Source organism: Bidens hawaiensis, unplaced genomic scaffold (genome assembly GCF_021521415.1).
Source record: "Bidens hawaiensis isolate Kalapana, Puna unplaced genomic scaffold, B.hawaiensis_p1.1 tig00034827_1, whole genome shotgun sequence".
NCBI classification, from domain to species: domain Eukaryota; kingdom Viridiplantae; phylum Streptophyta; class Magnoliopsida; order Asterales; family Asteraceae; genus Bidens; species Bidens hawaiensis.
The window spans coordinates 7,617-20,302 of record NW_027496055.1 but is presented as its reverse complement, the minus strand read 5'-3'; the positions used below and the strand labels follow the sequence as shown (position 1 = coordinate 20,302).

General features: G+C 40.1%; 2 protein-coding genes across 2 annotated transcripts; both read left to right on the top strand.

Annotated features, from left to right (window-relative positions):
* The first annotated feature begins 3,950 nt into the window (after window positions 1-3,950).
* LOC143586741 (putative germin-like protein 2-1) lies at window positions 3,951-4,962 on the top strand. The gene is made up of 2 exons (XM_077068217.1): window positions 3,951-4,298; window positions 4,384-4,962. The coding sequence occupies exons 1-2, from the start codon at window positions 4,187-4,189 to the stop codon at window positions 4,917-4,919; spliced, it is 648 nt and encodes a 215-aa protein (XP_076924332.1). The 5' UTR covers window positions 3,951-4,186; the 3' UTR covers window positions 4,920-4,962.
* A 6,438-nt stretch (window positions 4,963-11,400) lies between these two features.
* Window positions 11,401-11,883, top strand: LOC143586738 (uncharacterized). Its single transcript, XM_077068214.1, has one exon. It carries the CDS (start codon window positions 11,401-11,403, stop codon window positions 11,881-11,883), a length of 483 nt encoding a protein of 160 aa, XP_076924329.1.
* The last annotated feature ends 803 nt before the right edge of the window (window positions 11,884-12,686 follow it).

The window sequence follows — 12,686 nt, the reverse complement described above, 5'->3', positions numbered from 1 at the left end:
CGGCCTCTTTCATCTGCAATTCGTACCTCGGTAAGTCAATTTAACGTAATTGTTTGTTCAATTTGTGATTTGTTCGTTCAATCTGCTGCCTCTTTCACGATCAGTTTAACCTAATTGTTCAATCTCTTTCATATGCGGCCTTCTTTCGGTTTATGTGTGATTTGCAACTGTGTTTTTCTTCTTTTAATTCATGCATATATACTGGTGTTATTATGATGACCGATATAAACCTAAGCTTGTGAATCGAAGTTTCATAATTGATTGCAATATGAACAAAAGGAGCATAATTGCAAATCATTAATAAAAAAGCATCTGAGGAGGAAATCTACAAAGAGTTACCTAATGCATATTGTTTGTTACTATTTTAGGATCTATGCAAGGTAATGGAAGGTTCTCGTGCACGCGTTTACTCAGAGGAGGAAATCTACAAAGAGTTGGAGATTATGGGCATAGTGTTAGAGGAGGAAATCTTCGATGCGTATCTTTTTTTGGTTGAGCGTCCGGAAAAAGCACGGGCTCTTTTTGGTTGTCCTCTTAACAAGCGGGTGAATATGTTACGTAGAATGATGGGAGCATGAGAATGAGATTTGAAACTTTTGATTAAACATGTTTTTTTTGGTAACCGAGTTGAACTTTTTTGGAACTAGTTGGTTGCATTTCTTGTTAAAAGTAGTTGGTTATTTTATGGAGACATTGCTTATTAAAATGTGTGTTTGTTTTTGGATACGATTGCTTATTAGGATGAGGGGCAAAATTGTAAAAGTGTTATTTTCCTTTTCTTTCCATCCAACTTAAGAACATAGTTATCCTTTCTTCTAATTTCCTTCAAACTAATTAAAAAAAATTTCCTTCACTTCCCTTCCCTTTCTTATCATTCCCTCTCCTTTCCTTTTCTTTAAAAACTCAAGAACAGGGCGTTAGAATTTATATTTATTTCTTCTGTTTGTGTTGCAAGTCATTCTGACTTCCTTAAAACCTCTAAACTTATTTTGGCTTATGTATTTTGCAGCTTCTGTATTTGGGCTTATAGAAGCTTGCTATGACATTTTAACAATATTGCCTTTCGTTGGTTAATCTGCTGGATTGTGGTTTTATTATGCTTTAAAAATTAGATATTTTCTTTGGTGTGACCTTTTGTATTTTAACATTTACCATGAATTACTACAGCCATTTAATTTTTACATACCCGTCCATATTTTGTTTTAAAACTAGATCAGCATCCTTTTGCTCGAGCCAAACCCAAACCACAAATTTATCTCGAGCTTTGTGTATTTTATAAGTTTTACCTTTTTTGGACTTGTGTGTGTTAATTTTACCCCGCACGGTCAAGCCCGAGTTGAGCTTTGGCTAGTTTAATGTACTGCACAAGCTCGAGCCAAGCTTCGGCTCGTTTAAGCTTTTTCTTGAAATGTGCTAAGCCCGATTTTGAAAAAACGACTCACGAGCCGAGGAACAAGATCAAATCGAAACACAATAGTGCATGCAAACAGGGATGCAAACGAGCCGAGAACGAGTTCGGATTGATAAAAAGCTTGAAATGAGCTTCAGTTTATTCGAGCTCGATTCAAACCTGAGCCTTAAATAAATCCCATTTAGTTATTGATATGTGTATTTTATAAGTTTTACCTCTTTTTGCACTTGTATCATACAAGTTGTATTGTATGTATTAGTTTCACACTGCATAGTCGAGCTTGAGCGGGGCTTTGTCTAATTTAAGGTAGTACTTGAGCTCGAGTTGAACTGTGGCTAGTTTAAGGGTTTTCTCAAAATATATAAAAATAATTTAAAACATATATAAATCAACTAAGAAGTTATAAACGAGTAGACTCCAGGCCTGAAAGAATGGCTCACGATCGGAGCTCAGTATTTAGGAAAAAAAAAGCCTGAAACGAGCTGATTTCATTAGAATGTTAATCAGTAGAATTTACTCATTTAGGGATAGAGGAACAAGAAGAGCAAATCAAAGCACAATACTGTCTGCAATAACAGGGGTGCAAACGAACCGAGTCGGCTGCAAGCTACTCGAGATGAGCTGAGCTTTTTTGATCTCGAGCTGAACCTGAGCTTTAAATAAATCTTGTTTAGTTTTCGAGTCTGAGCTTGAGTGTCGTATGGAAGCTTGTTTAGGCTCATCTAGACTTGTGTATTTAATCAATTTAACCTTGTATTGGACTTGTATGTATTGGTTTCATACTGCACTGTAGAGCTTAAGCCGAACCCGAGACTCAAATAAAGCTTGTTTAGTTATCGAGCTCGAGCTTGAGTGTTGTATTGGAAGCTCGTTTAGGGTCGTTGAGCTATAATGAGCCTTTTGTATTTTATAATTTTTATTTCTTTTTGGACTTGCATGTATTGACTTAACACTGCACAGTCGAGCTCGAGCCGAGCTTAGGCTAGTTTAAGGTGCTACACGAGCTTGATCCGAGCTTAGGCTCATTTAAGTTTTATTTTAAAGTATATAAAAATATTAAAGACATATATAAATTAACTAAGAAATAATAAACGAGCTGAACTGAGCTGAGCTGAGCTGAGCTTTGGCTAGTTTAAGGTACTGCATGAGCTCGAGCCGGGCTTAGGCTCATTTAAGGTTTTTTTCAGCGCATTTAAAAATAATAAAAAATTTATATAAATTAATTAATAAATAATAAACGAGCTGTGGCCGAGCTTTGACTCGTTTAAGTAAGGTATTGCATGAGCTTGAGCTGAGCTTAGGCTCATTAAAGGTTTTTCTCAATATATATAAAAATAATTAAAAACGTATATAAAATAACTAAGAAATAATAAATGAGCCGAGCCCGAGCTTGAAAAAACGAATCACGAGCCGCGCTCGAGCTCTTGTAACTTGTAAGTCAAAAAGAGCCTAAGAAAGTTTACACCCTTATCTGCAAAACATTAGTTATCTTATGCACATAAGATATAAGCAAGTTTTTTATTAAGTGATGTGTTATTGCATTTGATTGTTGTTCATTCATGCTAACTTATATTTCTATTAATATTATGCAGACTCTGTTTCCTGGTTTGTGGTTGACTGAGATACACGCTGATCTGTATAGAGTTTCCGAGACTAAGAAGGTACAATACATTGATTCCTATTCTTTGTTCTTCTAAATCTATAGTTTTGCATCTTATTGTGTTTGGTCTAAATAAAGCATGTATGTTATTATTTCCTATGGTTTATTTTGTTTTGTCTAATTTTTAATTTTATCGTATCATTTGTAGTTGTTACTTCAACTCAATTCATAAACACCTACATACTATGATAAAATTCAACAACATGCATGCCTTGACACAATTAGTTACTACATACTACTTTTACATGATTTTACATTTTGTAACATATATCCAAATAATATCTCATTCACCTAAAATCCATTTTAAAACACATTTTAACTCGTTGAAAAACTCTCAACAAATATATTGCAAAGTCGGCCCATGTAATATTAACTACAAACAAGCTATATTTTACGCCGTTATATATTTTAAAATTTTAGTGACGCTTTAAGCCACTGCAGGATTAGAGGGGTGTGTGTGTGTGTGTGTTTTTTGGTTTTAAGAGTTGGTACTGACTAGGTTAAAACAATTCAATGAATAAGTAACATTCAACGCTCCAAAAACATTAATTAATATAAAATTGATATAAAGAAACGAAACGAATCATCACGGTCCATGAACTGTTTCTAAATTAGGCTTGAAAAATGGTTGAGCATGATATCTACTGAGGATGTAATTGATGACCCGGACCGCAAAATTATTATATAGTCATATGCAATAAAATTTCAGTCCGTAAAATTTCTGACCCTCGGCATGATTTGTTTAACGAAAGTAGTTCTGGATCAAGTCAATGCATAATAAACATTCAAGGCTGCAACAAACTACTTGCTTTGTCAATAAGAAAATAAATAAAGAAACGAAATGAATCATCATCATCAAAATGCTGACAATCTTTCTAATTTAGAAATGAACAAAAGTTGAATATATCTACTGAGGATGTATTTGATGACCTCTTCATAATTTTACTTTTTCCACAAACTTATATATATTTATTATATTGGTAGAGGGACAATGCATATTGGCTTTAAACTAATCCTATGTGTCTACTATAAAAGCATTACCAAGTTACATCCTTTGTTTCATAGACTTCTTGAGCAACCAAATATCCTAAATAACAGTTTTTGGCCTCTCGCTAATGATGTCTCGTTCTCTGATATTTTTTCTCTTGTTGGCAACATGTTCGATTGCTTTTGCTTCAGACCCTAGTCCGCTACAGGACTTTTGTGTAGCGGATTCAAAAAGCCCAGGTAAAAGATTTTCATCTATTATGATTTTCACGATATGCAATACTTATAGGTGTCCACAATAAGGCGTCGATTTTTGTTTATGTAGTATTCGTGAATGGCGTGGTTTGCAAAGATGCGAAGCTTGTGGTAGCAGATGATTTTCTCTATAGAGGGCTTAATATAATGGGTAATACGTCGAATGACGTGGGGTCTAATGTGACGGCAGTGACTGTAGCAGAGTTACCAGGACTCAACACTTTGGGTATTTCCTTGGTTCGTATTGACTATGCTCAAGGGGGTATTAACGCTCCCCACACACACCCTCGTGCCACTGAAATCTTGACCGTCATTGAAGGCAGTCTTCTTGTCGGGTTTGTCACATCTAACCCTGAAAACCGCCTGATTACAAAAGTACTTGAGAAGGGTGATGTGTTCGTGTTTCCACAAGGTCTAATTCACTTCCAGAAAAACATAGGATATGGGTATGCTCTTGCGATTGCGGGTTTGAGTAGTCAAAATCCGGGTGTCATTACTATTGCAAATGCTGTGTTTGGATCGGACCCTGATATCGCCGAGGATGTTCTTGCAAAGGCCTTTCAAGTTGACGTTAAGGTGGTTGAACAGATTCAATCAAAGTTTTGAACTATTTATATATGTGATCACAACATGTGATTTTACTTGTATTTTTGAATGCGATAACGTTGTTTCGCTTACTCTTGTTAAAGTGAATAAAGACTACTGTTTTATTGTGATTTTTAATATATTTCTTTTGTGAGAACAAAGTGAAATTATTTGAAAAAAAATAAAAAATAGGAACTATGAGGTTTTAGCATACCAGATTTAGAAAATATTTGATGTTGACCTTAATTACTTACCAACTAGTAAATTACCCGCGCAACGGAAATCAATCGGTAAATCCCGAGGGTGGTAGAGGAGAGTGAACGTGAATTTGGTGGATATTAAGTTCGTTAAATTAACATGCTTAAAAAAAGTATGCATGGACGTTGGTAAAATCCGACAGTCGATGTGAATTCGATCAGTATCGGTTACGTTCGTTACGGTATAAGCAACGTTGGTAAAACCCGGGCGCTATCGGTCTTGGATGTTAAGGTGGTGAGTTCGGACAATTTTCGTCATGTCTGTTACGGTTTCGCTTGCGTTCATTATGGTACCAAACTAAAACAAAAAATAAAAACAAAAGTTGAGGTGGACCAATGGGCGGTGTAGGCCGTTAAAGTCGGGTGTTGGTAAATCCGAACGTTGTCGGTCGCGATCGTTGAGGCAGTGAGTCTACATGAATATGTTTGGTTTACGTCATGCTCATTACGGTACCGGCGCTAAAAGAAAATTCGTTCGGTTACATTCGTCATGATACCGGAACTAAAGCGAAAAATATATATAAATTGAGGTGGACTAATGGGGTGGCGGGATCACTAAAGCTGAGCGTTGTTGAAAGCCAAGAATTATTGGTACCGGACGTTAAGGTGGTCAAAGTACGTGAATTCGATCGGTTAAACCTAAAAAAAATGCAAGAAAGTATAATTGATATATAGTCGGCATAAAGAAACAAAATCCCAATATTGATGTCTTCTCCAAGTTTCGAACCGGGCATTTGGGTACAACATCAAACCAACAAACACTACCACCAAGGCAGACCTAACTTTTGTGCCTACACTTCATATAAATCTAATATATCTAAAAATTAAATCATGACATTTTTCACTTTTGTGGCACCAAAAGTCTCTTTTACTCTATACTAGTAATTTACCCGCGCTTTGCGCGGCATCTTGGTGTTGAGGCTTTAACGCGACATGAATTCAGTCATTTTTGGTTATATTTATTACGCTACCATGGCATAAACAAAAACAAAAACAAAAAAAAAAACAAAAAAAACAAAGAGGACTAATGGGGTGATGTCGGTCGGTAAAACTCGGGCGTTGGTAAACCTCAAGCGGTGTCGGTCCCGTGCGTTGAGGTGGTAAGTCTATGAAAATTTGGTGTGTTTCCGTCATGGTCATTACGCATATGGTTACATTTGTTACGATGACGGAGCAAAAACAAACACAAACAATATAAATATTGATGCGCGCCAATATGGTGGTGTCATTCGGTAAAATCGAATGTTGGTAAAACCCGAGAAATGTCGGTCTCGGGCGTTGAGGCGGGTGAGTCCACGTGAAGTTTTCGATTTCCATGATATTCGTTATGGTAACATAACTAAAACAAAAAAAAATGCGTTCAGTTATGTTGGTTACGTTATCAAAAGTAAAACAAAAAATATATAAGAATTGAGGCGGGCCAATGGAGTGACGCTGGTCAACTCAGGCGTTGAGGCGGTTAGTCTATGCAAATTCGGTCGATTCAATGACATTCATTACGGGTTCAAAACTAAAACAAAAGAGTTCGGTCGGTTAGCGTTACGTTTTGGTCGGTTCCATCACATTCATCACGGTACCAAAACTAAAACAAAAGAGATCGGTCACCTGCACACGCGCCTGCGAGTGGGCAACTTGTCCTTTTTCATGATTATCCACAACAACATAAGATATTTTCTACCAACTTGCAGATATAAAAACCCCCAAATCCACATAAAGTCCAGAATTTCACCCACATAAAATACTTCACACGGAAGAAACACTAGACTGGGGGACTTATAGAGGTAGGGTACCAAAAAGACCCAAATACCCTTAAGGACTACCCGCGGGTTACTCAGGAGTCCCTCATAAGACACCCGCGGGTCATACAAGTCATCCGCATAATCATTTGAGGAAGAAACACTTCCATAGCACATGCGGAAGCATCATAGCACCCTCAAAAGTCATCCGCAAGAAGGAATACCCTTCTGCGTAAATGACCACGAGGTAATGCTCCGAGACAGCTGTCAATAACTAATTACCTTCTAGAAGATTTACCGAGATGATTTCTTGGGCAATACATGATCCTTCGGCCAATAACACCTGGCAAGGTCGTTATAACCGTGCACATGGCCAATATTCTCCCATTAACCAATGATAAAGAGACACGTATCCAAGTTGTTATACATGCACATGCAACGTATAAACTGAACCAATCACATAAGGACACGCGTCCAGACGGTTATGCAGGTATCTTCTTAAGGGACAGCTGGCCCAACCACCTTCCAACCCCCTTCGGCTATAAATACCCTCTCAATCATCATGAGGTATTCATTCACTCCCACAGTACTCTCTCAATTTACTTAAGTGCTTATCTCCTACAGAACAGTACTTATTCTCACACCGGAGGGTGGTTATGAGAAAACCCCCCTCTTGTTCTTCCCGTAACGAGCTCACGGTGTCTGTTTTGCAGGTGTTCGTCACTAGACTTTAGGCAATTGGGTTCATATCGTTTGGCAGATAACCGTATCCTACCATGTTGACACATTGGATCTAAGACCCATACTTGGGGAGTAGATCTGTGTTTCTTCATTGGCGTCATCCGTGTTTTTTGTTAGAATAACAATTTTTGTTTTCAAAGTTACGATATGAATCAAATTCCTAAAGGGCCGATGGGAACCTCAGAACAAACCCCATGTGTTACCAACATAGAAACACGTGAAAGAGCAACGTCATTGTTCGTTCAGAATCTTACTCCTGATGAGCAAGATGATGTTGTGACACCCAGAGGTTTTACTTTGGGTGGTTCATCAACTCAAAAGCATTTTACCCCACTGGCAGACGCTGCTCCAGTGGGTACGAGAAATGTAGTAACACTAGCTGGTACCCCTCCCAATGATCTAGGAGGAGTCACGGCTCAGAGAGGTTCCAATTTGGGAGATCTTGGGCGAGTTATGAGAAATAATCGCCGGACTCACCTAGAATTGGACCTCGAGGAAAATTCAGGTGACTCAGCCCCGGCAAAAACTCATACAGCAAGCCATAGATCTGAAGAACTTTTGTCTCCAGATGGGTGGTACTGTATCCAACAAGAGAGTCTGGCCGCTGAATATGGACGAAGGGTACGGAATGAACGATTTCATGCCCGTACCCTGAGCTATGACGACCCTCCTAGGAGATTTGTTTTTCCTCCGATAAGAGGAAGTCATATTCAGTACAATCACCCAGAAGAACAAAACCAGAAAGAAATTCCAAGGTTACGTCCTCGTTCCCGCGTAAATATGAGAGTACCGTCTTACGAAGAAGAACTAGACGAACACGACTCGACATATCATCCGGGAGGTGGTTATTACAGCGGGGACAGCCGTTTTCTTCCATTTGGAGAGGCTAGTTACCCGCGATCGGCTATTCACCACGCAGAATATTATAGCAACGCGGAACACGATTTCTCCAAACCATATCGTCCGGAATCATTTGCAGAAAAATCAAAGTTTATTCCGGCCATCGCAACAGCTCCGTTCTCGATAAACGCAAAAATACCAACATCTGTTGGGACATATAACGGGATGACGGACCCCAGTGATCACTTGCTGAGGTTCGAAGCGGTTGGAGGAGTCAGTGGTTAGACTCTTCCATACTGGTGTCATATGTTCGCATTGACATTTACTGGAGCTGCATGAGAATGGTTTGAAAAATTGCCTTGCGGACATATTAAGAGTTGGAAAGACTTCGTAGCAAATTTTTCCCAAAACTTTAGTCAACAAACGAATGTGTGGCTTTAAGAAATGAAATAGAGGTAGCGGTGAAAAACGGGAAGTTAAACCATTTGGTCAAGAATGTAAGACCAGGGGCTGGTAAACCTCCCACAAAGGACAACCAGGGCCAAGCCAAAAGGCAAATAAAAGATCTGAATGTTCATATGATTCACGGAGGCCAGCAGACTAGCGGGAAGAGGAAAGAATTTGAAGACGAAGAATGGAAAAATGAGCCAGTCATTTTTCCTCGTATCAAAGGAGGACCATGTAACAAAAATCCTTTGATAATTACTGCCTTATTCGGACACTACCTGTCATAATATGTGTTCTTCGACACCGGTAGTACGTCCGACATTATGTATGAACAGTGCTTTGATCAACTTGAAGAAGATGACAAAGAACGATTGCGACCTATTCACGCACCCGTTTCCGGGTTTGGCGGGGAAATAATGCACCTGCGGGGTGTCATTACTTTCCCGGTTACACTTAGCGACGGAGTTCACTCAAGAACCGAGGAAGTTGAATTCCTAGTTTTACCGGCAACATCCAAACATGATATTATTCTCGGACGAGAGGAAATTGGTGACTTCAATGCTCATCCGTCCACAGCTCACGGAGCAGTAGGGGTCCCGACTCGTACTGGCGTAGCAATAATCCGTGTTAACCGACATTGCTTCACAACTGAAAGTTCAAGGCCGAACAAAGTTTCCAAACAAAACCAGAGGACTGAACCAGAGAAATGGATTCTTAACAAGAAATTCCCTGATCAAACCGTAATAATTGGTCCGGCCATCTCTGAAATCGTCCGAACTTTTCTGAAACAATTATTGACAAAAAATATCGACATTTTCGCATGGCAACCCGCGGACATGACCGGTGTCCCGCGGAACATTGCAGAACACAAGTTAAAGGTAAATCCACTAATTACCCCAATTGTGCAAAAGAAACGAAAAATGGGTCCTGAGAAAATGAAAGCTATGAATGAGCAGGTGCAAGATCTCCTACACGCTGGAATCATCCGAGAGATCAAGTACCAAACATGGGTAGCCAACCCAGTGATGGTTCCAAAAAGTAATGGAACATGGAGGATGTGTATAGATTATAAAGATATGAACAAAGCATGTCCGAAAGATTGTTATCCACTTCCTGAAATTGACTTAAAGGTAGATGCTGTGGCCCCATTCAAATTCAAGTGCTTCCTCGACGCCTACAAAGGGTATCACCGGATTCATATGGCGGCCGGTGATGAGGATAAAACAACGTTCCGCACCGACCGGGGCACGTTCTGCTACAGAATGATGCCTTTCGGGTTAAAAAATGCGGGGGCCACGTATCAGAGGCTGATGGATCAAGCCTTCAAGGGTCAGATAAGTCGAAACCTAGAAGTTTATATGGATGACCTAGTAATAAAAAGCATTGAAGAAGACCAAATGTTAAGGGACATAGAAGAAACGTTTGAAACGTTGAGGAGTATCAACATGAAACTCAACCCAGCAAAGTGTTCCTTCGGGATGGAGGAAGGGAAGTTCCTCGGGGTAATCGTTACAGGTACGGGTTTCAAAGCTAATCCAGACAAGGTACAAGCTGTAGCCCGCATGAGATCCCCTGCATCCCTCAAAGAAGTCCAAACACTTAACGGGAGATTGGTAGCATTAAACAGGTTCCTGGCAAACCACGCTGCTAAATCTTACCCGTTCATCTCAACATTAAGGAATTGCCTTAAAGGCACAATTCAGATGGACTCCGGAAGCCGAGCAAGCATTCCAAGAAGTCAAGAAGTGTTTAATGGAATTACCCACATTAACTGCTCCACACGCGGGTGAACCATTAACACTATATTTGTCGGCATCCGACATTGCCGTGGGGGCTGTCCTATTGACGGATAGAAAAAGTGTCCAAACTATAATTTATTACGTCAGTAGAACATTATCGGATCCGGAAACAAGATATTCGATGTTGGAAAAGCTGGTTTTGGCACTGATCTATGCCTCCAGACGACTCCGCAGATATTTCCAGGGTCATCCCATCAATGTGTTAACCGGGTACAAACTCAAGAACGTGTTGAGTAAGCCTGAATTGTCCGGTCGACTGGCAAAGTGGGCCATAGAATTGGGGGAACACTCAATCGAGTATAAACCAAGACCGGCAATCAAAGGACAAGTGCTGGCGGACTTCGTCACAGAAGTCTCGCAACATAAAGAACAAGAGTGTCTGATCGAACAACAACCTCAAGCACCTCAGGAACAAGGACTAGTTTGGTCATTTTTTACGGATGGAGCTTCAAGCAGTGAAGGATCAGGTGCAGGCTTAAGGCTAGTCAACCCCGAGGGGCATGAATTTACATACGCCATCAAGTTGGACTTCAAAAGTACCAACAACGAGGCAGAGTATGAAGCCTTCTTGGTAGGCCTGCGGATAGCGAAAAAGCTTGGGGTGAGACACTTGGAAGCACGGGTGGATTCTATGCTAATTGCGAGACAAATAAATGGAACATATGAAGCCAAAAACGATGTCATGGCTTCTTATTTGTCACAAGCGAGGGTCTTTATTTTCCAATTTACCTCCTTCAACGTTATTCACATTAAAAGTAGTGAGAACAAATCGGCGGACGCTCTTAGCAAGTTAGCTTCAACAAATTTTGAGCATTTTGCGAAAGATATTCATGTAGAAGTCTTAGACCATCCATCCGTTCCCCAGAATCAAGTCTTGGTAATTCAAACAAGCGTCGAATCATGGATGACGCCAATTAAAGTTTACTTATCTTCCGGAGCACTTCCAGCTGGGAAAGATGAAGCTCGGAAAATCAAACATAAAGCTTTGATTTACCAGATGATTAATGGCATCTTGTACCGGAGATCATTTCTTGGTCTGCTATTACGTTGTGTGGACGCGGAAGACGCAAATTACCTCATCCGGGAAATTCATGAAGGTATTTGTGGACTTCATGCGCGTCCAAGAATGACAGTTGCAAAAATCATGAACGCAGGATATTACTAGCCTGGTATGCATTTAGACGCTGTGCAAGAAATCAGAAAGTGCGATTCTTGCCAGCGTCATGCCCCAAATACCTTACGACCAAAGAACGAAATGATTCCAGTAACATCTGCCTGGCCGTTCCAGAAGTGGGCTATTGACATTATGGGACCTTTCCCAGAAGCTCCAGGGCGAGTCAAATTCTTGATAATGGCCATTGATTACTTTACCAAGTGGGTAGAAGCCAAACCAGTTGTCACGATAACGGCATCAACCATAAAAAAATTCCTTTGGGAATTCATTATTTGCCGGTTTGGCCTACCACAAAAACTGGTAAGTGATAATGGGACCCAATTTGCTGACAGCGGGTTACAGGATTGGTTGAAAGAACTTCAAGTCACTCAAGTCTTCACATCTGTAGCACACACACAAGAAAACGGTCAGGTCGAACGGACCAACCGAACTATTAAAGAACGGATTAAAGCGAGGTTAGGTACTAACCGAACGGGTTGGGTTGATGAATTGCCCCATGTACTCTGGGCATTCCGCACCCAAAAGAACTCTAGCAATCTGGAAACACCGTTTAGCCTAACCTATGGTACAGAAGCTATGATCCCAGCAGAGATCGGGATTCCATCCGCGAGGGTTCTATTGATTAATGATAACAATCATGAACTCCGGATGAATCTCGATTTGCTTGAGGAAAGAAGAGAATTAGCATTGATCCGCGAACACAATTATAAGCGACAGCTTCAGAAATATTATAATTCGCGGGTTCAAGAATGCAAATTCGATGCGGAAGACTTTGTCTTCCGCAACAACGAGGC